Genomic DNA, 24,495 nt, shown 5'->3' with positions numbered 1-24,495 from the left:
TCTCTTTACTTTTTACTAAAAGGTCAACTCTTTTTTTTGTCAGCTTTATCTGGTTAATGCTACCAATTTTTACAGGTTACAATCCAAGCCGCTCTTAAGTACTTCGTACATGAAGATGACCATATACAATTCTTCTCAATTGCACCAAACGATATCTGCGCTTATTAAATGAGACTTGTTTTTAGTTTTGCTTTCATAAACTTAGCAAATAGTGGATAAAAGTGTAAACCTGTATATCTCTAAAAATATGTCTGCATATATCGCTTCTAAAAAAATCATCTTAATCGATAAAATTAACTCACTAATAATTCTTGAATCTAAAAAAATTATACATCTTTCCAATTACTTTTTCATAACAAGACCAAACTATTAAAACTATAATTGAATTACTTTTGAAGTTTTTGGACTGGTCCATATCATATAACCGACTAGTATGTCTAGGGCTAAATGGCATTAAAAATAGCTGCAAAAAGTGAAAAAAGAGAGAGTCTGGATAATTTTTCTATAACTTCTCATTCTTTCATAATTTATTTGCATGATTCAAGCATGAAGTCATCGTCGCGTTGCAGCTATCACAAAATTACGTGGTGATATTCTAGGATTAAATAATGGAACGAGAGAAACACTGAAATCTAAAAAATATTACAAAAACACTAATAAACTTGTGTTAACAAAATGATTAAGAGAAATATTTTACAAAAGGCCATTTTTACTTTTAAGAAACATGCAACTCCTGGTGACAAAAATTTGACGCAAAATAAGCATTAGCAGTAATAGCGTAAAGAAAGGTTTAATGAACAAATATTTAGTACAGAATAGTAAGCAATATATTTATCTTTTACTGACATTGTATAGTATTTTTGTCAACTTTTCTTAAACCAGGATTCTTTTTCGCATTTGATCTTCGTTTTCAGCTTCCCAATTATTTTCATACACAAAACCTTTAAGGATTAACCACAAATCCTAATAGATCGTTATTCTAGAACACAAGTCGGTTTATCAACTGTTTCAACAAAATGGATGTTTTTCTCAGCCAGGCAATTGGTCACACTTCTGTCGTATTGCGTAGAGGCTAAATCAGGCCAAAATACATAATTGCTATTGCTGAGATGTTCGCTAATAAAAGGAATCAATCTTTTGATGATGCTATCTTTTATATTCACTGTTTGGTTATTTACCAGTTCTGCAGGAATGATTAATGTCTGAGAGATTCTACAAGAGGATATGCTAATCCACACAAAAATTATTTTTTCAAACGGTTGATGTTCCCAGCAAACATAGTTTTAAGTTTTCTTCCTGATTCAGGCGTACGAGATACGATACGAGATTACGTTGGATAGTTTTTTTGAGGTGATTAGAGGCAACAAAATACTCTACGGTGTCCTTAGTTTTAGCGTTATGATGCATACTACAATAGTTGTACGCTTGTTATTTAAATATAGTTGGCTTCATTTTTTATTACGTAATGTAAAAAAAACAAAACTTTCAGTGAAAGAAAACTAACACTTTAAAAACAAAACAACAAAGAAAGTGAGGCTAGGTAATTACTAACTCAATAAGCTTTATCTGCTTAAAAATTGTGCAAAATTTTTGTCACCAGGGGTTTATAACAGCTTGTTTTATGTTTAATACCTAATTCGCTAAGAAAAGCACATTTATCAATCAAAACAACACTTTCAATGACGGGTCCAAGAAGCAACACCAGAGAATAATAAACAACAACCTTTTGCCATTGCAACAGAAGTTCTTCGTATCTGATTTCTAAAAGAAAAAATTTCTAAAAGTTCTTCGTATCTGATTTCGAAAGGAAAAACAAAAATTACTTAACTTAAAATATTTTACACTAAATTACAAATATTTTATCTCAATTTTTTTTATTGTGTTCACTTGACAACAAAAAAACAAGCAACAAGAAAATTGACCTTTAAGAAGAACGGGAACGAAGTTTATTTTCAACCTTTCAAAAACTTTTTTCACATACCTAAGGTCAAGCATTGAATGTTAAAATCAGAAAAAGGAAAAAAAAAAAAAAAAAAAAAATTGAAATTTCTAAAAATTAAATAACGATGACCTTACTCGAGGAAAGTCATAGACGAAGCTTTTTTGATTTTCTTGCAACGAACTGAAGCTAAAGCTAAATTCGGATTTATATGTCGAATAAATAACTCCATCACAGCACGATAGCAATGCAACTTCAGATTCGGACTGTTACCTTAGAAATCGTTGATCAACAACTTTTATCATTTTCACGTGAATTACTTAATCGACTGCATAATCAAGACTTTAAAAAATAACTTGTTGTTAATTGCAGAATGCAAAATTAGTACTAATTTTTAATTTATTACAACTATAAGACTTACAAAGAAGTTTCTGAGCATAATCATTGATAAAATGACAAGCAAGTTCTAGACTTTTATAGGTCAATGGTTGACAAGGGATTCTTTTTAAAAAAGTAGACATTGGGAAACCATAATTTTCGGAATCATTCGTGATACATGTCGATTTGGTTAAGGATTCTTTCGAAAGGAGATCATTAAGAAGAGAAGATAGAGATTCCGGTGTAAAGACTGAAAATAATCGATCGAGTTCTGAAAAAGACAACCTTTTATTAGAAACAGGTTTTAAATTTTCATCAGACTTCTCACTTGAAAAATCGAGCTCGTTTGCGTAGGAAGAAAAATTTTGAGAACACGAGGAAACCTCTATGTCATCTTTGAAACAACTGGAGGACTTGAAAAGTGTGTTTGTTCTACAAATTAAATCAGCTGCAGTTGACGTCCGTAAACCAGCTTGCTTTTTTTCTTCTTTGAGAGACATACGCATATAACAACAAGAAACGGAAATCAGACCCTTAATGCTATGAGTGGATTTAAAAACCTTCATCATCGTGGAGGCTAGATCACCACATGTATGCAAACCAATCAGAACGCATCGTTCAGCAGTTTGATCAGGCGATTCAAAACCAATGGTTTGTGATTTATATATCTCAGTACTTTGTATGAGGGAATTAAACTCGCAGGCAGAAATATCGGGATTGATCTAAACAAAAGAAAACGTAGATATCTTCTCTCACATAAAGGAATAAAATTTTTTAATGTAGAAAAATATTTAAAAATGATTTAATTTTCAACTTTCAATTCTACTTCTTAAATTTTTAAAACAATATTCAGGCTTTAACTTACCCATTTCTCAACATGGCGTACACTGCCAACACTATCAGAAACCTGTAATCAAAACTAAAAAGAAATAAAATTTACAAACATCAGGAAAAAAAATATTGGCAAGAATATTCTAACTCAATGTAATTTTAATGTAATTCGCACATTTTACTTAAAAAGTTTTCTAACGAGACATTGAAAATTTTTCTCTGAGATTCGTTTACTAATGCTCATTTAGATTTTCCTTTATTGATTTTGAAAAATTTGAAGATAACAGCAATTTATCATAACCGTTTTTTTGGATGACATGATAATAATAAATTTTCTAACCATGTTACGTCTCTTTAGGTCATCTTCTACTTCTCTAAATTTTAAAAACTTTTATACATAAAAATAAAAGTATTAAAATTTGAAAGTAAAAAAAAAAAAAATAACCAACACTCAAAAATTTAAGTAAAGTCTTCAATCTTTATCAGAATGCTCATACTTATCATACTTCTCCGCAACTGGAAGTCGATGTCCGGTCATTTCAATTGCAGTCACCTTATAACCGTACTGATATGCCAATATTCTTGATAAATGACCAAGACCAGAGCCGACATCCTGCAACGAGTAAAAAGCTGCAAAGATTACCATATATATAATCAATTGTACAAAACTAAACTGCCAAAACTATTTGAAAAATAATTGAGCGAATGATGTAACAAACGTGAAATATTTAAAAGAATTATAAGAATTATAAGCATTCTCAACATGGAGACTTACTGCTCTCTTCAACTGTTAATATTAATGGGAACTATTTCTAATGAACAATTTATAACGATACTAAACTTAAAAAATAAAGGTTTTGATTGAAACAACATAAAAATTTAAATGGTTTCATTACCACAACAACAGTAGAGAGTGTTTCCTTGCAAACTTTATTTACAATCTAAAGTAAATGATTACAAATTGAGATTTATTTTAAAGGAGCCGAGAACACTTTTATTGAAAACAGTTGCATTAAAGACTGAAAATGATAGTGACAAAAAAAAAAAAATAAAATAAAAAAATATTAAAATATAAAAATAGTAATCCGAAGTAATAATGACCGATGAGGTATTTGAAATATTTCGAGAAGTACTTAATCAATTTTGATAATTTTTTTTTGTTTTAAAGCAAAATTATCTCCCTTTCAAACAACATAACGGTAGCTTTAAAAAAATTGGTTGTTAACAAAGAAAATCTATTCGCAAGTGAGAAAATTCATTTTGGATAAGTAGCTTAAAATTCGAAATGCTTCAATTAATTTGGTAGCAATATAGTATAAAGTTCAAAGGCAAACTGTCAGTCTATCAAGGTCTATCAAGTTTAAAACTTAATCAAAAATTAATCAGGGGGATCGATGCAAATCCAGAGTACTCTGTTCGGAATATCGAAAAAACAGGGGTTCCCAACTCGATAAATAAGCAGTCAAAAAAAGATATGGCTACAAGACATACAGGAATCAGAAATTCCCTGAAAGATCCCAACAGCAATTCAGCAAATGCCAAAAATGCGGTCGAAAACCACTACAAAAAAGTCAAAAATGCATTATAATGGAAGATGAAAACTCGACTCCAAAAAAGATGATGATCCGCCAGTCTTCTAGCCTGATCTTGCATCTTACCATATTACTAAAGAAGTGTAATTAGATGGTATTAACAGAATAGCGTCGAGTTTGTCTTAATAAACATAAATCCCGCAAATGCGCCACAACTTTGTCTAGTAGAAAAATTTGGGCTAACATGAAACGTGGATAATTTTACAAGGGTAAAATTGCGGCAGAATTCAATTAACTCCGCCAAATTTAGGATGTGGCATCACGAAAATTTCTGAAAACTCTTGCCAAAAAACTTATGCGAGGTGTCCGCACTAAAATGAGAAAATATTGTGATCAGCTCGAAGATGACGTTTTCCTAAAGCTTTATTGTATATAACATAAGTTTGCTTAAAAACAATAAAAAAAATTATCAAAAAAGCCCCATGGGTCATTATCTTTACCTGGATTTTAAAGTATAAAAGGTACCTGAGGCAGCAAAGACAACTCGTGTCTTTTTTTTAGTTTAATGTGTTTTTGAAAAACTTCTGACAGCTCATCCGAAAAATCATTTTGTTTCTTCTGTTGATGATTTAAAGACAAGGCGTGGCATGCAGCAATATAAGATAGAAGAGATAATGGCCAAACATTTCTAAAACATCAAAATAGAAAAATAAAAATTTACGTTTGAAATAATAATTGATCATATATAGTGCATCATACTTTTAAAAACAATAATCTTTCAAAAAAAAAATTTGTGACTAAAGCACACACATACCTATAGAACTTAACTTTATTGTTCAGTAAAACATGAGCCAACTCTTCCAAAGAAATGCCATCTAAACAGGTTCTCCACGACTGTGGTAATTTGTTCCAAAGGTCATGTGTAAAAAATTCCTAAGTTGCAATAGATTAAGAACATGCTTTCATACTCATAAATATATATCAAGAAATATATACCAATTACAGCTCAAATTCAATTGCATTAATCATCGTAATTATCAGCTTTCAATTTTTACTATAAAAAGAAAAAAAAAAAAAAAAATTATAACAACGAAAAAAAAAAAAAACAATGAAAAAGTGGAAACATGCAAAACACTTTACAATATCTTAAAAGCTGGTTTTTGCGCAAAATTCATAATATCTGTAGTCTAACTCCTATTTGCAATATTTTTAATAGAACTTTTCAAAAATAAATATACAAATAAATAAATAAAAGGTCCAAACATTTCACACTACTTATCTATAAAACTAGTTCAGATTGGTCATGAATACTTAAAATACTTAAATCAACAAAAAACCAAAATGCTTATTTATTTTTTTCTTAAAAAAAAAAAAAAAAAGAATCATACTTTAAGCATCTTTTATAAAAAAAGGTAGAATCATCATACTTTAAGCATCTTTTATAAAAAAAGGTAGAATCATCATACTTTAAGCATCTTTTATAAAAAAAGGTAGAATCATCATACTTTAAGCATCTTTTATAAAAAAAGGTAGAATCATCATACTTTAAGCATCTTTTATAAAAAACGGTAGAATTTACAACTTAACCATCTAATAGCTTCGCTATTATTCACTTACTGCAATATAAGAACTTGCCATCCACTGGTATTCTTTAACTAACATAAAAGCTTGAGTAAGATAAGAGCAGCATTGTTCATAATCAATTTTGCTACTATTCATCATCACTATAAACCAAAAAATGAGCACTTTTTAAAAGTTTATTATCAATAAATGATAATAAGGATTATGATAATTGGCAAACAAAAAAAACAAAAACAAAAAAAAAAACAAAAAAAAAAAAAAAATTAACAGTAAAATTCTGTAATAAAAACAACATTTCATTTCATTGGATGCTTTATTCATAATTTTTTATTTTTCTAACAACAATAAAAGAATACAGGAATCATAACTGCATACAAATTGGTAAAAACAAAAAATATATCAAATCTGACAAAATTACCAAATCAAAGAAAAGAAAAAAAAAACTTAATAAAAAATTAAAATTGATGTGGAAATGAAATAAAGCATTTTTAAATATTGTTTACATAAAACATTTATATTATTGTCTTTTTATATAAAAACTCAACACTTTCATGATATAACACATTCTTGTTTTCATAGTTGCTATGCAACTTCCATGATGATACTTCCAATTGTGTTTCAGACGCAAACATTACACAAACTAATTGTATACCTACAAATTGTATTAAATAACAAATAACTACAATTAGCTACAAATAACTACAAATAATAAATAAAAATTAAAGGGAACACAAAAATATTACTTTTAAAGAAAAAAAAAATTCATTACATCAGCACATTCACTATCACATTGACCACTATCACTACATTCGCTTTTACCTTCGCCAATACTATATGTAATACAAATATGCAAAGAATAAAATAATGAATATATCATTATTAACTACAAGAAACATAAAAATCTTCTTGATACCTCATAGATCAAATAGTAGATAAAAATAAGATAAGGATATGATAGAATGTTTACTTGAGCCCATTTATGAATTTGCTCAGCAAGTGAAGCAAACACAGCACTGACACTTTCATCAATGAGTGCTTGCAAATACTGCACTGCCTCTTCATCATTTAAGTCAAGTCGAAATTTATCTTGAACCTAAAAACCAAACTAATAAAAAAAACAACATTTCAAGAATCTCATTAATTCTTTAAATGAGTATTCTTATAAAACTGGCCCACACAATTATTATGGTCACATCAAGCTTTTTGATGCCATATCAATTTTTGACATTTTCACATTTGATGCCATATCAATTTTTTATAAAGTGATTCACTATTTGTTTACTTTTAGAGTTTTTTTAATTAGTTAAAGATCGAAGAAAACTCCATTTTTGTTTACTTACATATACTTAGAGAATGATCTAATAGGTCCAAATATTGTTAAACAACTTTAAGAGGAGCAAACATGGTCAGATAAAAATAGCATTAACAAATTGTATTTAGAAAAAGAGGCATTTTAAATTTAGAGAAAAATAATGTATTTAAATTAACAACTTTTTAAAACTTTTTTATTTTATTTTTATATAATGGAAAACTAAATTTAAACTTTTTAGGATCAGAAACAAATTTTTTAGATTAAAAATGTGGCATTTTTATTGATATAACAGTGGTGATCACTAATAACTCATTAAATGAAAAAAAAAAAGTTTTTTGTCAGCAGCCATAATAAAAAATTCTGTCACAAATCTATTAAAATATTGTGTTTTAATCAAAACATTTGTTAACCTTTTTCACTGTTTTGTCAGGTTCCAGAGCGATGTCTGGAACTGATGCATCTACCATCAGACTGAACAAATTTAAGAATAGATTTGCATATCTAAAACAAAAAAAAAAAGGTAATATATAGTAAAATAACAAATGAAAAGAAACAATGCAACTTTCTTTTAATTTGAATACCTTCGCAAATGCAGAAATGCTGTGAAACAAAGCTTTCTAAACTGCTGATAGTGGGAGCTGGTGGTTCCCCCCATCCCCTCTACCTAGTAGATAAACTATCAATTATCACTGTGAATCAGAAAGATTGCTGGACTTACAATTCAATGAAAATTGTTAATTTCAGTTAAAAAAAAAAGTTTTAAAAAAGTTTTAGTTTTAGACTACTTTATATTATTAAAAATACTTTGACACCATTTCATGTTAAAAATGACAAAAACTTGTGTAGATTAAAAAACAACAACTGTGAATAAAAAATTTTACTTCATTAATGCAAAAATAAAAACAAATTCTAATGCAAGTCTTGAGGAAAAATAAAACATTTTTCATTTAACTTTTTTCTCCTTCTCCAAACTGGATTTTTATTTTACTCAAAACATTTTTTTTTTAATGCTATTCTAACATTTAAAACAAATATTTTGTAGTGAAATTAAAATTTTATTGAAACAAAATCACTATAAGAATGTTGGGTGCTCTTGTTGCTGATTTTTTTTGAAGTGAAGAGTCCCTTGCAAATTTAACTTAAAATGCATACTAAAAATTTTAAATAGATTTTTTAACTCTTTACTTAAATAATTTTCTCCTAGTCATGGCTTTTTAAAGCTGAGTTTGAGTTAAACAAGAAATGGATTTAGAAGCTTACAATTTTTTGCAAGCTCAAAACTAATTTCTTTTAGGCCAAAATTGTTATGCAAAAAGCATTTTGTTTAAAAATACTTTTTGCATTTTATTTGATACTAAAGTTAGTGTGAATTTTTAGATGTTACTCAGAAATTTCAATCATTAGTATAAAAAAATTCATTTTGGAGAAACCCAACATGAAAAAATATTTTCATATGTGGAAAAGCATTCTCAACATGGAGACCAACTGCTATCTTTAGTTGTTAATGTTAATTGAAACTATTTTTAATGAATAATATATAACAATAATAAACTAAAAAAAGAAAGATTTTGATTGAAACAACATAAAACCTAGTGTTCTTTCTCATTCATAGTTTTAAGATAAATCTGTAAACTTTCTTTTATAAAGTAATTCACCATTTATGACCAAGAGAAGTAAGCTTTGATAAAAAAAATTCATTTATTAAAACTAGTCAATTTTAGATAAATGACAGATGTAACAATAAATTACAAACCATTTCTTTACTCAGCTTCATTGGAGGTGGGAATGGTTTCGGATCACGACCAAGTATGTAACCAAAGTCAATATGGAAAAGATTTCCTAAACAAATATTTCTGACATTTTGATAACTAAAATTATATACCATTCGAAAATTAATTTTAAACTAGATTCTCTAGCTTACATAAAATTACATAATATGGGGATTAACTACTTGTATTGCTTTTCATTAAATGACATTTCATAATTCAAGAAATTTAATTAGTTAAAAATGATAACTAAAAACAAAAATGACAATAGGTTTTAAAAAGTGGAGTAGATCATAAATACTGACCAGATTTTGTAAGCATTAAATTATCAAGATGTCGGTCACCTACTCCTAATATGTAAGTTATGACACAGTAACCAGCTATAAATAAAAGAAAGTCAAAATACCAAAACAGCAATAACTTATAAACAACAACAAAAAAAAATAGTAAATAAAAATAGCAAAAAAAAGTAATAAAAAATATGCACTTAATGAAGAACATTTTTCTCCACTTTTAATTTTGCTTTTTGCACGATTATTCTCATAAGAGTGGTTTATTCCAAATAGGACTATCTCTTTATATTTAGGAGTATTTTCTTCCAATTAGAAACAGTTTTGAAAAGAAATATAATCACTACTAAAAGTAAATATTGGAATAATGGTAAATGAAGTGGTTTGAGTTCATATAGTTAAATGTTAGTTCATTTTGGAGGGGGTTTGACTAATGAACCTAAACAAAAATAAAATTTTTTTCATCTCAGATAAATATTTACCCAAGATATAAAAGAACTGAAAAACAGAATATACAAAATATACAAAAGACTTGAAAAAAACTTTTTTCTGAAATTTTGATTTTTTCATTTGATTGGACCATCCAAAAAACAAACAAACTTTTATGTGCTGTTATTGAAGAAGAATACAAAAATCTATAAAAATTTTAGTAGAACCAGAAAGAAAATTAGATGAAGATAATTTCCTTAGACTGTTTGCAAGTAATAAAAATGTTGGCTGGTTTTCATAGACCTGAAATGATGTAAATATTGCTGTGCATTTTAGTTTGTTTTTAAGTTTTAATCTTTTAATTTACAATTTTTTCTTAGCATGTAGTACTGTCTTACAGTGGCAGAAAAAACAGGTAATGCCAGAATGGATAAAAATAAGGATAATAGGTTTTTATTTAAAGTTAAAAATGTAATTTCATAAATAAAAGACTAATTTCAACTCTCTTTTTAAAATTTTCTGTAAAGACAGAAATCTAACTAACTAATAATTGTAATTATGCTATTTTATTTTGTTTAAATTTAATACTTTTGAAGTAATATACATACAATCACCAAAAAATATCAAAATGCCAAATATCTTTTCTAAATTGTTTAATGATGTTAATATCATAACCAACAACAACATCAACAACAATAGCAACATAATAACAACAACAACAATCAAAATGAAAAAATTATCTCTTCAGCAATTGCAACTTTGTGTTCGACATCATCTTAACTATTTTGTAGGTTGTCTAGTCTTACATATTCTGCAGAAGAAATAGAGTCAATCTGGGTCATTAGTCTAGACAAGGCTTAAAAGACACTGAGAAAAAAAGAAAAGTTTTAGAAAAAAAAGTTTTTTTAAGCAAAAGTTAAATAAGGTGTTTTTGATCTTTAAAGTGTTTCCCTTAAACTTTTATTGTGGTACTATAAGCTAACACTATCAAAAACATTGATTAGAGGAAACTTTTTCAGTTTGATGAAACTTTTTCAGATACATTTAATTTGATGCTAGTCAAAGCATGAGTCAAGTGCCTAAACTTCAGAATCTGATAAACATTTAATAAGACACATCAAAACAACTTTAAAGGTTTTTTTTTGAAAAAAAAAAATGGATTAAAGAGAGACAAAGAAAAGATGAGCTGAGAATGACAAGAAAAAGTTTCTATGGCAAATGTATGCTCAATGCTCAGAATAAGATTTAAAGAATATATTTTGTAACTAAAAGGTTGCAAAATAATACACTATTGTAAAAAACAATGAAAATTTTAGTGGAGCTGAACCGAGAAGAACACCTACATAGGATACAGACTCAATTTTAAAATCTAGTTATAATATCCGCAAAAAGAAGTTGATTTGTTTGCTTTTCACTTTGCTGTACAAAGGACTAAAATGAAAACATATTAAAGTCTTCGATTTTATAGCAATTAAAATTTTTTCACTGAATATTATGTAAGTACCCAAATCTCAGGAAAAAAAAAATATTTTTGACCATATTATAACAATTATGAACAGGAAGGGGGGGGGGGGGTAAAATGTGTAGAACCATGTTACTAGGTTTACTGATAAAGCATAACTGATTGAGTTCTAACTGATTGATTGAGTTCTAACTGATTGAGTTCTAACTGATTGATTCTAAAAAGGTACTTGATATACTGGTCCTACTATCAAGTGCTTAAATTAATAATAATAATGATGATAATAATAATAATAATAACAATAATAATAATAATAATAATAATAATAATAATAATAATAATAATAATAATAATAATAATAATAATAATAATAATAATAATAATAATAATAATAATAATAATAATAATAATAATAATAACAATAATAATAATAATCAATTTTAAAGTTTGAAATAGAGTTTTGAATAAGTATTATAATGGAAATGCTTTATGCAAAAAAGACATACCACAACTTTTCACATATGTATCCATTGTTTCAGGGTGTATACCATAGAGTGCTCCCTCCTCTGGATTGTGCTGACGGAAAAAATTCTTAAGAAAACATTAAAATTGCTTTTAGAAAATAAGTAATTTAAAAGGCTTATTTGTCAAATGTTTATTTAACTATAGAATAAAAAGCCATCAACTCACAAAACTTTTAAAACAGCAAAAAATCCTGAAAAAAATTTTTGATTTCTATTTGAGACTTTAAAAATGTTATTTTATTGTTTAGACAAGAAAACTTATTTAGAATTAACATATTAAACCTTGTTTCTCATAGATTTTTCAAATTAGCACCCATTTTAGATTCCTTGATAGGTTTACTATATTTATTTATACAACTACAATCTTGTTTATTCATTTTGGTTTCATGATATTAAATAGATTTGTGTACCTAAAGGTTTAAAATTGAAATAATTCAAAACAGCTTAACTATTTTAAAATTAGTAACAACTGCATGAAATATTCAGAAGTAAGAACCAGCATTTTTTAGCCTGAATTAAGCTTTGAGTCTGCCTCAAAATTTAAAAAAAAATTAACATGATACTAAAAAGAATACGATCAGCAATCACTTTAATGGATTGGACAGCACTGTGCTGTTGAAAAGCTCTTTTAAAAAACTCTGGACTGAACTATTGGAAACAAATAATGTTATACCTGTATACTACCATCATCTTTTAAAATTTGGGCAACTGCTTGTGAATCAATAAATTGGACGAGGCCTTAAAAACAAAACAACTTAAATTATATCATTTGTTACTTAAAACTCATGCTGGTAAGATTAAAATTTTTAAACTCATACTTTCAAATAAAGGTACATAAAAGATAAAAGCAATGAGTATGCAATGAAGGTTGAAAGTAAGTCTTTAAAAACTTACAACTTATTTTTCAAAACTGTTTAACATCAAGTCTACCTTGAACAATACTTGTAGCAAGTACATTATATGGAATTAATTTCAAATCCAGATTTTCTCTCATCAATAACTAAAATCATTTTAAGAGTCAGAACACTATTAAACATAAGAACACTATTAAACATAAGAACTTTTATTTAAATGTAAAATAATCTTTTAACTAAAACAAGTAGCAATACTATTCTATACTTTGTTCATCAGAGTAATGATTTGCAACACCAATTGATCTTGCCGAAGATCATCTCCATTTTTGAAGATAGCCTTAAGATCCATAAAAAAATGTAGATTTTATAACATTTAATCATTACTTAGCATTTTTACTTCAGCATTTGTCAATCAGAAAAAGGTTTCAGAACTTAGAAACAAGTCTGCTAAGAACTCACCACATAATCTCTATTCTGAACTGTTCTGAATGTTAACTTCATAGGTTGTAGTGCAGATTTAAATATTCCAGCTTTAACTGAAAGAATTTGAAATAAATAGAAAAATACTAAGTTAATCTATTAGAGAATATAAATCCAGCCAATTGTTACAAAATAAAGCACAAAAGAATTAAAAAAAAAAACAAATTAATACGGGGAACTATTCCTTTAACTCTAGTTTCAGGATCCAAAGGTAAAGGAATAGGTTCAAAAGACACATATTCTGGTGTATCCAGCAACTGTTGAAGCTTCTCAATCTAAATGTAGAACTTATTTATAAACACATAAAAATAAAATCAAAAAACATTTATAATAACATCAAAAATATTAACAAACTTTGTTTAGTATTTTCAAGATAATGAAATTAGAATTAATAAGGTAACAAACCTTTTTTTTTCTGTTTCCACTGAATTGTTGAATTTGTTTTGCTAACTCTGTAATTTTATCCAAAAACTTTTGTTCTCTACCAAGCATTATTCTACGACGACGACAGTTATGATCACCCTGATTTATAACAATCTCAAAATCTAATGTTTTTACTTATTGACCAAAATCAAGAAAGCCCTTAAAGATAAAATTTACCCTTAACAATGCTTTGCTGAATCTTCTCATGATGTTTAGATAAATATCAGTAACTTTTTGATCTCTCTTATCTTTGCATTCTACAAGTAAATACCTAAAAAAACCTGTTTATATATAAAAATTCAAAGAAGAGTTTCTCAGCATACTATTAAAGCTTTTCTTTTTTGTGAAAAAGAAATATTTTAATTTAGGTAAAATGACAAGTTATTTAAACATTTATGAACTTCATTTAACAGAGTTTCTGGAACATACCAATAAAAAAAATTAGCAATTTTATCATTAGTGCAAGCCCTGGTTACCAAAAAAGATGCAAGATCTAGTCCCTATAGCAAATTAAAAAAAAAAGTTTAAAACTTATAAAAAAAAAAAGTAAAAAAAAAAAACAATTTATCTTTAAAATTTGTCTAAATAATATAAATTCAAAAAATTCACCTCTTCATTTCTATGAGGAGGTTTTAATGAAACTGGTGTACTTTCTTCTTTATCATGATTTCCATCTGGTTCTTCAATAGGTTGCATACTTTCAACTAAAATATTAAAAAATTTAAAAAAAATTGTTAAAACTTTTCTATCATAATTATCATATATATTTCACTTTCAAAGTGTTAAAAATGAAATAGCAGTTTGTCTAAACTCAAAATTTTAAGATATCAAAAGAAAAGAGTAAAAGTAAATCCAGATAAAAAAAAGTACAGGGGGTCCATGTAAAAATATTTTAATATCATTACTTACTGACTTCCCCATCTTCTAGAGTTTTTTCTACCATACTCTCATCAGTAAGACTGCTCCCAACCATATTGTTGCTTGTTGCTGACTCAAATGAAGCTGCTCTAACATAGGAATGTTCAGCATCATATTGAAGAGCTTGCACAAGCTGCAAGAGGTAAAGTTGCAAATCCTAAAAAGATAATAAGTGGATAACAAATTTACAACTTAAAAATCATCTTATATAGAAAGCATTTGGAAGCTTACTTCCAAAAGCCCATAGAACTTGTAACTGAAGCTTTATTTTTTTAAACATAAAATTTTAAAAACACAAGGGAATGGTAACTAATTTTAAATGCTTTATTTAAAAAATGTGATGTCTTTTAGAAATAATTGGCAAATCAAGCTGTTTGCATCATACCACATTATATTTAAATAACTAAAAATTTGTTTTTCTTCCAAAAAATTTGTTTCTATGCATAAAAGAAAAAAAAAATTGGTGATGGCATAACATAAATTAATGGTAACTATAAACACAATTTATTGAGACTTATATAACAATCATTAAACATTTCAACATACAAACATGGTCATACAAAAGGTAATTTAAAACAAGAAAAGATAAGAAAAACAAAAACAGATAACCTCATCTGATGATTGTTTTAATCTTGAAACAGCATACTGGCGAACAACTTTGTTAGTAAAGTGTGGAGTTAATAATTCCAAAGCATCAACAGCATCTATTGGTTCCCACTTATTGAGAAGATCAAGTGCCTAACAAAAAAAAAAAAAGACTTTACTACTTCTTACAACTTTCATTGCAAGCAATTGATGCATGGCACTACATAAAAAGGGTCTGTGTACATCTTTGATTATTAAAGAAAACTTTCTCAGACAGAGAAATTAAAACTGATAATAGAAAAAGAAACATTTCAAAATATAGAATCCTTTTTTATGCCATGAGTATAAAGCTGTTTTCAAAATAATATTAGACTGTTTAAAAGTATTTAGAGATAGTGTATTATCGAGTTTTTGCAAAAAAAAAAAAAATCATATCTTTGATATTCAAAGATACATTGATTAACCATTAAACTAGACAAAAATTGAATTTATTTCTGATTTAGTAAAACATTTTCATCTTCTAGGTAACATACTCAAGCTTGTTCAGATAAATTAAACTTTTCTTTTAAATATCATTAATCTTTTTTTAAACAGAAAAACTTTGTATAGAATGCTATTAAAAAACAGGATTTGCAGTAAAAGGACATTAGTATTTGTTTTTAACAATGACTGAACTCTGCATCATACACTTTTCAGAAATTATGGCATATCAAGCTAGTTCCACAACCTCCCACAATTCAGTTGTTGTGATGGAGGATATCTTTTAAAAACTGTTTTTATTATAAGTACTAAGAGCCAAATTTGAATTCTGCTTGATTTTGGTTAGTTACAACATTTTGATTTGTCTAGCAGTTATAATTCTCCTTCAACTCTTGTTTCACATTCCAATTCAAATTTCAGTCTTTTGGCAACCATGGCAAGTGAATATTTGACATCTTGAATTTCCTTTTTTAGATTAATTGAACTTTCTGAAGTTTATTAAAACAATAGCTTTTATGTGTTTAAAACAGCAAGAACTAGGTTTAACCGCTTGAACAGTTGAAATAACATAAGGTATATGAGATATGGCAAAGTAATTTCTAGAATTTTATAACTTTGTATGTCTAAATGTATTAACTATTTTGATTTTAATTTATACCAAATATTACTATTTGATACTATTCATTATTAACAGAAAAACAAAATGCTGATGCTTAAACTATATCTTCTACAACAAATCTTCTGCAATACTAAAAATCTTGCAAAATCTTTTTACAAAACTGTTGTTGTAGTTTGAAAACCTGCTTTCATTTTTCTTAATTCACAAAATATACTTTAAACATACTTGCTTTGTTTCCAATGCATGATTCCAGTTCACACATTTCAAAAACTTTGTCAAAGCCTTAAAAAAATATAACAGAGATTTTTGCTGATCTAATAATATGTAAGAAAAAAAACAACAAAAAAAACATAAGAAATCTAATGTATTGAAAAAGTGGTTAAAACTAAACAACTAAAAACCTACTTTTTTATTTGTAGAGAGGTAGAACCTAAATTGCCAAATCAGATCTTTTTCTTCTGATGTCAAATTTGCAGTAGGAGGATACTCAATGATTTTCTATAATAAAAGAAACTTTTAATCACTCCAAATCACGTAAAAATCAAGTAAAAATACAATAATTTATAATTTGTAATTATCTGAAAGATTCAAGGAAAAATCTCTTGCAAATACAATAAACCTAGAACACTTCTCTTTATGAAGGTCTAATAATTATTGATACTACTGCCAAAATTAAGTAATTCATGTTTAAGATTCACCCACATGTTATAAACATAACTTTGAAAGGACCATAAATTATTTTACAAATTTAGCTTTGACAGTTTTCAAAATATCATTTTCAAACTGATTAAAAAAGTTTTAACTTTTTTTGTTTTCAATCAAACTAATCTTTTAAATAATCAGCAGCTCAAAATATCTCAATAAGTAATTTTTTTTGTTTTTTTATTACTAAGTTAAATACTTTCAAAACATAAAATCATTATCATTAAAAATAACTTAATTTACTTGAAGACAGAAGATCTTAACTTACTGTTAACTGATCTCTCTTAGCAGCATTTGGTTTTAACTCTCTAGATATAGTACCACTGCGAATACTCCTTGTCAGTCTGTGATGTTTACTCTCAACCAAATTTTCTTTTAAAATTTCATGGTCTGGTAACGTAACTATTTCAGGGTAAACTTTAACATATTCAATATCATCTGCATCCTGTAAAAAAAAACAGTAAAGCTATGAAAACAGAATCAGCTTAAAAATTCCAATGCTCGCTGCCTCATTTACATTATTCAATTCAATTCTGATGTGGGGATATTTATGCTTTCTACCAAAGTACTTTCTTTTAAACTTTAAACATTTACTTACTTTTTCAAAATATACAATTGCATGTTCAACTCCATTAAGAATGACACGAGGAAACTCAATCATCAAATAAAAGAACTGAGAATTTCGCTTCTCACGCTTAAAAATAAGCACAGCAAAAAATTTTAAATTGTCTTTCAGATATTTACAGGACTTTTATTTTGAAAATAGATTTAGAATAAAGAATTAATTTACAGAAGAGAATTATTAAGTTTAAAATAAATGTAGAATATATAATACAAGCAACATCAAACAACTGTTGACAACTGTTTGAAGGATAAGTGCAACTAATAATACTTCAGTTTGTAATTCTTAAATAAAAATAAACAAAAAAAACCTGAAACAATCTTGTGGAATTTCTAAGTTATTTTATTAAAGCAAGAGTCTTCATAAAAGAAATAGTTTGACAAACCTCATTGACCATCTCAATTTCTCTAAAAGTCAGACGATCCAGCCAGTCTACTTTCATGATTCTTCCTTTGTGATGCTTTTTGCTTAACTAAAAAAAAACAAAAAAAAAAAACAGTGACAAATATGAAAATAAAGTGATATATAAAAATAAAATAGGATATATTTAAAAAAACAAAAAAACAGTGGCACTTAAGGGATTTACTTTTGATAACTTGGTCATTTCATCTTTTGAGTCTTCTTCTTTTCCTACAGTTGTGTTATCACCACATGCTATTTTCCCAGGCCATACTCGTAAATCATGGATGCCTTGTCGGAGAATACTACAAAGTTTTTTTTAAGAATATATTTTATTTAAAAAACGTTTAAAAGCCTTCCTGTTAAATGTATATTTGTAACTCATGCACCTGTTCAACTGTTCTGTTGTTGTACTGTTAAGCTAAAACTTTAAAAAGTTGTTACGTACAAATATCAATTTTTATTTTTGAGATTTGATTATTTTGAATTCTCTATGCAGAAAGCAGGGATGCAGAAAGCTTAGATAAAAAAAAACAATTTGCCCACCTGCAATATTGCAAAAAAAAAAAAAAAACCAGTTTGAAAACTGGTTAATACTTGTAGTTTATAAGTTCTTATAGATTCCCACACATATTGTCTGCCGAGTATTTCTTTTTCTTTTTTTGTCACAGTGTGTCAAAACAAACATTTATTGATAGTTAATGCTACAGAACAATATTGCTGTGTTATTGTGAAATTATACAATGAACTTAGTAAGCAACATGAGATGCATACTATTAAGCTTATACAACAGAACTATTAATGCTGAAAGCTAGAAATAAAAAAATACTAAAATTGCTAAAAAGTGAAGCTAAGGAATAAACTATATATTGCTACCAACATAAGATTACACAAGGCAAAAGTCCACTAATTAAATTTACATTTTTATTGCTTTCATATGTTTAAATGTTGACTGTTCAAAATGCTGAGCATTCAAATTTTAAAGACTTTTTTGTTGTTAAAAAATTAATAATCTGTTTTGTTAAATAACCATATTGAAATTTAGATGAAAGCTCATACTTCACAGAAAAGAAATCTACAAAATTTAGAGAAGAATAATTTAGTGAATTTGGGAAGAAAAAAAAAAAAAATCCCTCAATACTAATTAAAAAAAGTTAAAATTAAAAGAGATTTTTAGTTATCAAACTGACTGGTGTTTATAAAAGAAAATGCCTTGAAACAAAGGCTGAGGATTTTATATATAAAAAAAGAATTCAAACAATTAAAAGTTGGATTAAAAATAGTTAATGCTGTTGAGATAAAGTGCCAGGCAATATCTATGACAGCCGGTATATATTAATTACTGTTTAGTTTTAAATAACAAAGCGTTAATAATAAGCTTTCTTGATTTTCGTCTTGTTTGCTATTGCTTTTAAATCGACCGATTGCAAGTTTGATTTGAAGCTGTTAAGTGTAATTGATTGAACGGCTTCTGCTGGTAGACTATTACATCCATAAACGACTCTATTACTGAAAAAATATTGCCTTTTCATACAATTTCTAACCAATTCAGGTTTCAATCTAAGTTTTGCTCCTCTAAGGTTAGATGCTGGACCTGATGAGCAAATAGAGTTCATTGCTTGATTTTGTTTAATATCAATCTTTTCAATATCTTTAAATATCTGAAATTGCTGGATCAAGTCACCTCTTAGCCACCGAGTCTCTAAAGTTGTCATACCCAAAATTTCTAATCTCTTTTCGTACTCAAGATGTCTTAATTCCCATATCATTTTGGTTGCTCTTCGTTGAACTTTTACTAGCTCATTAACACCTTTAGTATAGTACGGACTCCATGCTTGAATCGAAAACTCTAAATTTAGTCTAACATACGTACAACACAGTGTTTTTATTAGATCTTTATCCTTGTACTTTTATGTATTATTTATTAGTTATAGCATACTATTTGCTTTACTGGCTGCATATTTAACTTGTTTGGCCCATTTCAAATCACTTGATATACAAACACCAATGTCTTTTTCCAGTTTTAAGAAAATTAAAAACTCATAAAATACAAAACTTAAGATGATATTCTTTTAAAAAAAACTTTCATGTCTTTTTTAAAACTCACAAACATTTGAAATACATTCTTATTTCTAAATATTAAACTAGTCTTGGGCATAATAAACAAATTTGACAATAATTATTGAATGCAAGATCAGTAAATGTCAAATATAAATGTGTTTAATTGGACTTTAATTTTTGGATTAAATTTTTTTTAAATTGTGTGAAAATTAAAAAAAAAAAAAAAATTAATGCATTTTTTGTAAACGTTACCCAAACTTCTTTAAATCTAAAATACCCATAATGCAGCCATACCACACATAGCTTTGAATAATTAGAGAGAACTTTAGTTGAATGTAACTAGAGGAGTTTTGAAACTGTAATGTAACTAAACAAGAGTTTTTGTCACAGTATGTACCGGGTGGCTACAACTATTGCTCACTTTTTTAAAAATTGAACTTGAGCTCAAAAAAATTGAGAAGGAAAGTTTTTAGAAAATTTAATTTTCTTACAAAATTAACATCACCAACTCTTTCCCTGAACTTTGAGTAGGTCTTCTTAATGTAGTCCTCTGACATCTTGTTCCATACTGAATTCACAGAATGCTTCAACAAGTTCAAATTAGACTGTTGCTGTTTGTAAGCTTTTGCTTCAACATTAACCCAGACTGAATACTCCAAAGAATTCAAATCTGGAATGCTGGGAGACCACATTTCTTTGGGTCAGAAGTTGAGGTTGTCACTGAGCCAGTTTGGAGTTCATTTTTACCATCTTAGACAAAAACTATGTCTTGATAGTTGCCTTTGACCCTTGGAAGCACAAACTGTTGTAATATGCCAAGGTATCCATCAGTGTTAAGCTTAAATCCAGAATCAAAGAACACAGGAAGGATCTTTTTGCCACCTGATGCTACCAGTCCAAAAACCATAAGCTGACTTGGATGTTTTGAATGCCCAACACTCCTGATATGTTCTGAGACATGCCTAGCAAGTTTGGTTGAGATGTAACAGTCATTTCTTCAATTAATAGTCTTATTAACTGTGAAATTGGAATTTCTGAAAAAACTGGAATTTCTTATCAGAAAAAAGAAGAACTGACCTGGACCTAGAAAACTCAGGATTTTCTTGCATATGTTGTGTCTGAAGGTCTTCAACCTCTCTGTCAACAGTTGATTTCTTGTTCTGGCTCTTGACTTAGCCTTCAGGTCAATTTTGACAACATTTCTGATAGTATCTTTAGAAAGCTTGAGCTCCTTGGCTATCTTTTTCATTGACCTTACTGGGTTGTAGGTGATCTTGTTTCTGACTTTCTGAATCAAGATAACATTTTATCTTGAAAGCAGTTGATTTTGAAACTTTTAGAATGCTAACAATATCCACAAGTCATTTTTAGACTTCTAACATTGTCACTATAGCTTGTCTTTTTCCTTGAAAATTTTTTTTTTTTTTTACTAATCTAGGGCACATTTCATTTTTCAGTAAAATTTAGATTGAGTTACAAAATTCAAATGAAAAATTACATCTACCAAAGTCTACAAATTTTGGTGGGAAGTTAAAAAAAAAGGTGCGCAATAATTGTAGCCTTTATATAAAAGTTCTACATAAAAAATATTGTAGACAAACTACTATTACCCATGTTTCCCAAACAGTGAGACTGTTGTTCCACCAACAGGATAAACTTGATTAGAGTCATATATATCCCAAATTGTTATACCAAGCTAAAAAATGTGAAATAAAAGGTTAACATTTTTTAGTGTAAGATAAGAAAATTGACCTATAATAATAATGCTGTAGTCATTTCATCATTGTGTTTTGATTGTTAGAATTGTCTCATCTTTTGTGATGCTTTTTTGATATTTTTTCTCTGGCTGTGTGATTTGAACCTTACAAAGACGCTGAAACTAAATATTAAAACAGTGGAAAACTTCTATAAACTACAAACAGACAAAAACATTACTATAAACTACAAACAGACAACTTGGTAATGGTGAGTTCACTTATTAGTTAGATAACTTAGTAGTATAGAAGTAACTAAAAGAGAATATAAAAAGACAAAGGAGCTGAGGAGAGCGAAAAACTCTAATTATGAGCAAAATTCTATTGCAGATTTCCAAGTTTATGTATAGTGTAATTTTATGAATAAATTTTGTTACTAAAATTTTACTAACTTTTAGTTAAGGTGATTACAAGCTTGCAATTATCTTAACTAAAACATATGGTGTCATCATATGGCATCAAACTTACAGAAGTATTTCTTAGATTTTTAGATTTTTATTACAGCAGATATTTTAGGGGTACTTATCCATAAATCAGTAGCTTCAAATGATTACTTTTGTTTTAAAAAAGATTTATAAATCAGTAGCTTCAAATGATTACTTTTGTTTTAAAAAAGATTTATATATCAGTAGCTTCAAATGATTACTTTTGTTTTAAAAAAGATTTTATAAATGTTTAAGTTGTGTTGCATTTTTAGGTCTTTTTTGGGATAATAAAAATTATGAATTTTATATTATTAAATATTATTTTTATGTTTAATTTTGAATCCTTTACTTAGCAACTTTGTATTTTATTGTGTTATGTTTTTAATGGTTTAAATTTTAAAAAGTTTTTTATGAGCATTCTTCATACACAATAAAATAATGCAGTTTGAATCCAAATCAACTGCAGTTCTAAAATACTTTACTTAGATGACTGAGATTCCAATTAGAATAAAACTAAATTGGTTTTGAACCTTATGTCTAACTATAAACATAAGCAAAATATTAACAGTAGCTGAGGTAATACCTGAGCATTTCTTGGTAGATCTTGATACTTAGTTGGAAGCTGCATCCATTCATTCCAGCTATAATTAAAAAAAAGTAATAATTAAAAAAACATTTATAAACTTTAAAAAAGTCAAAGAAATTTAAAAAGGAATTATAACTACTTACTTCCACCTTGTAGTAAAAGATTTATAGGATGTTTTTATAGGAGTAAACAATGCTCTTCCCTCTTGAAATACAGTTGCAGTGACATAAAGGTCAGGGCACGCACTGAAATAAAATTATATAAAACCTTTGGAGATGGGTTGTCTTTTTTAAAAATATGGTTGAATAAAAAAGGGAGCTACTTTTGATGCAGCCCAGTAAACTTTAGTTGAGGATCATCTAAAAGTTGTCGATAATTTTCAAGATCCTTTTTCCCTTCCAATGTGCCTCTGGAATTATAAAATAAATATAAAAAGGCTAAAAACAAAATAATAGTCATGGGTAACATTTTTACAAACTTAAAATACTTTTTTTATTAAAACCTTGAGAGTAAATACAATAAGTTCAGAAAGCCAAAACACATTTACATAAATACAAGATTTATTAGAACAATATTTCATTTACACAAACTTACATTTTAACTTGAAGAAAAGCATCTACATCACTGCTGTTCACATAAAAAAACTTGTCTTTTAGTTCACCAACATCTCTGGAAACCATTTTTAACAAATAATTAAGTGTTAACTTATTAGGAGAATATGTAAAATAATAAAAATATTTTCAATAAAATTCACATTTTCTATTTTAAAATATCTTAAAATAATATCAAAAAATGATTCCACTGATTATTTTGACTTATATTGTTGATTTGGCTTCTGACTCTGGAAATGTAATAGGTTGCAACTAAATTGCATAACCTTGCTGTACACTTTTGAATCCCATTAAATACCAATCAATTTGAGTTGGCAAATCATTCAAAAATTTAAAACCAAGTATGCTAAAAGTAATGACTATTTACCTGTTTTAAAGTAGATTTGCAACTAATTAATTATATATGACTGACATTAAAAATGACAACATTAAAAATTGCATAGGTACAAGAAAACCCAGAGATGCAGTCAACAAAGATTTTGCTTTTCATTTGGTAAGATATTTGTAGTATAATCGATTGGGAATTGCTCAACTCAAACAAAAATGTCTATTTTATGGTATTTGCATGTAGCTATAAAACCTTTAGGATGCAATGCCAAAATGAAAATCACTCACTTCCTTTATGATAATGTAAAATGCATGTGCCAAGTATCTATTATTGTAGTTGAGATGAGAAAATTTTATTCATCTACCATAATCATTTGACTAGGTACCCATAGAAAACAGACAACAATAACTTCAAAAACAAACCCAAGATGAAAAAGCAATAATTTCTTCAAAAGATATCTGTGCTATTACTACTTGATATCTTTTCTATATTTAGATTGGTAATAATAGATGTCTTATCTAAATTCGGTTGAGTAATGATTGATTGTCTAAACAGCAGAATTACTGCAGAAACAGAAAAGAAAAAAGAAAGCAGAAACTTTATG

The 24,495-nt window shown here is 27.5% G+C and overlaps 2 protein-coding genes across 9 annotated transcripts; both read right to left on the bottom strand.

The window, feature by feature from the left end:
- Positions 1-178: 178 nt before the first annotated feature.
- On the bottom strand, positions 179-6,429 carry LOC145188377 (methyltransferase-like protein 25B). 5 transcript variants are annotated; one of them, XR_016453937.1, is made up of 12 exons: positions 6,298-6,429; positions 5,495-5,613; positions 5,206-5,368; positions 4,045-4,089; positions 3,646-3,761; positions 3,489-3,522; positions 3,183-3,224; positions 2,361-3,039; positions 2,077-2,281; positions 1,923-1,981; positions 1,633-1,761; positions 179-632 (listed from the first exon to the last, which is right to left on the bottom strand). XR_016453937.1 is itself a non-coding variant. In XM_090092325.1 (12 exons), the coding sequence occupies exons 1-12, from the start codon at positions 6,400-6,402 to the stop codon at positions 553-555; spliced, it is 1,707 nt and encodes a 568-aa protein (XP_089948451.1). In that variant the 5' UTR covers positions 6,403-6,429; the 3' UTR covers positions 179-552. The 5 variants fall into 5 exon arrangements, 2 of the variants coding, with proteins under 2 accessions (XP_089948451.1, XP_089948467.1); XM_090092325.1 differs by having other exon boundaries at positions 2,077-2,212; XM_090092341.1 differs by having other exon boundaries at positions 2,077-2,212; positions 5,495-5,734; positions 6,298-6,406.
- Positions 6,430-6,555: 126 nt separating this feature from the next.
- LOC145188376 (phosphatidylinositol 3-kinase catalytic subunit type 3-like) lies at positions 6,556-24,387 on the bottom strand. 4 transcript variants are annotated; one of them, XR_016453450.1, is made up of 30 exons: positions 23,547-24,387; positions 23,275-23,361; positions 23,096-23,197; positions 22,950-23,007; positions 21,798-21,883; positions 18,314-18,431; positions 18,113-18,199; positions 17,704-17,799; positions 17,374-17,550; positions 16,809-16,901; positions 16,629-16,685; positions 15,329-15,457; positions 14,711-14,876; positions 14,411-14,505; positions 14,231-14,301; positions 13,979-14,072; positions 13,784-13,900; positions 13,551-13,653; positions 13,358-13,434; positions 13,164-13,235; positions 12,939-13,044; positions 12,718-12,782; positions 12,027-12,111; positions 9,645-9,719; positions 9,327-9,412; positions 8,155-8,237; positions 7,984-8,074; positions 7,229-7,354; positions 7,031-7,091; positions 6,556-6,913 (listed from the first exon to the last, which is right to left on the bottom strand). XR_016453450.1 is itself a non-coding variant. In XM_090090790.1 (30 exons), exons 1-29 carry the CDS (start codon positions 23,630-23,632, stop codon positions 7,077-7,079), a joined length of 2,667 nt encoding a protein of 888 aa, XP_089946916.1. In that variant the 5' UTR covers positions 23,633-24,387; the 3' UTR covers positions 6,556-6,913; positions 7,031-7,076. The 4 variants fall into 4 exon arrangements, 2 of the variants coding, with proteins under 2 accessions (XP_089946916.1, XP_089946929.1); XM_090090790.1 differs by having other exon boundaries at positions 12,975-13,044; XR_016453452.1 differs by lacking the exon at positions 14,231-14,301 and having other exon boundaries at positions 12,975-13,044.
- Between the last annotated feature and the right edge of the window lie 108 nt (positions 24,388-24,495).

Source organism: Hydra viridissima, unplaced genomic scaffold (assembly GCF_058129835.1).
Source record: "Hydra viridissima isolate aposymbiotic clone 2 unplaced genomic scaffold, HvirCarnegie_v1 scaffold_1, whole genome shotgun sequence".
Taxonomy (NCBI): Eukaryota; Metazoa; Cnidaria; class Hydrozoa; order Anthoathecata; family Hydridae; genus Hydra; species Hydra viridissima.
Note: the sequence above shows the minus strand (reverse complement) of the source record. Positions and strands in the feature narration are given on the sequence as shown.

What these genes read in the sequence shown, in the direction of transcription:
- LOC145188377 (XM_090092325.1), bottom strand. Translation starts at nt 6,402, where the DNA reads ATGATGAATAGTAGCAAAATTGATTATGAACAATGCTGCTCTTATCTT. An exon ending in TACGCCATGTTGAGAAATGG is followed by an intron (nt 3,040 to 3,182) that starts GTAAGTTAAAGC and finishes TCTTTTGTTTAG; the next exon opens with ATCAATCCCGATATTTCTGC. An exon ending in CGTTCCCGTTCTTCTTAAAG is followed by an intron (nt 1,762 to 1,922) that starts GTCAATTTTCTT and finishes TTTTTCTTTTAG; the next exon opens with AAATCAGATACGAAGAACTT.
- LOC145188376 (XM_090090790.1), bottom strand. Translation starts at nt 23,632, where the DNA reads ATGGTTTCCAGAGATGTTGGTGAACTAAAAGACAAGTTTTTTTATGTG. An exon ending in ATTGCTAATTTTTTTTATTG is followed by an intron (nt 14,073 to 14,230) that starts GTATGTTCCAGA and finishes AGGTTTTTTTAG; the next exon opens with GTATTTACTTGTAGAATGCA. An exon ending in GCATTTCTGCATTTGCGAAG is followed by an intron (nt 8,075 to 8,154) that starts GTATTCAAATTA and finishes TTTTTGTTTTAG; the next exon opens with ATATGCAAATCTATTCTTAA.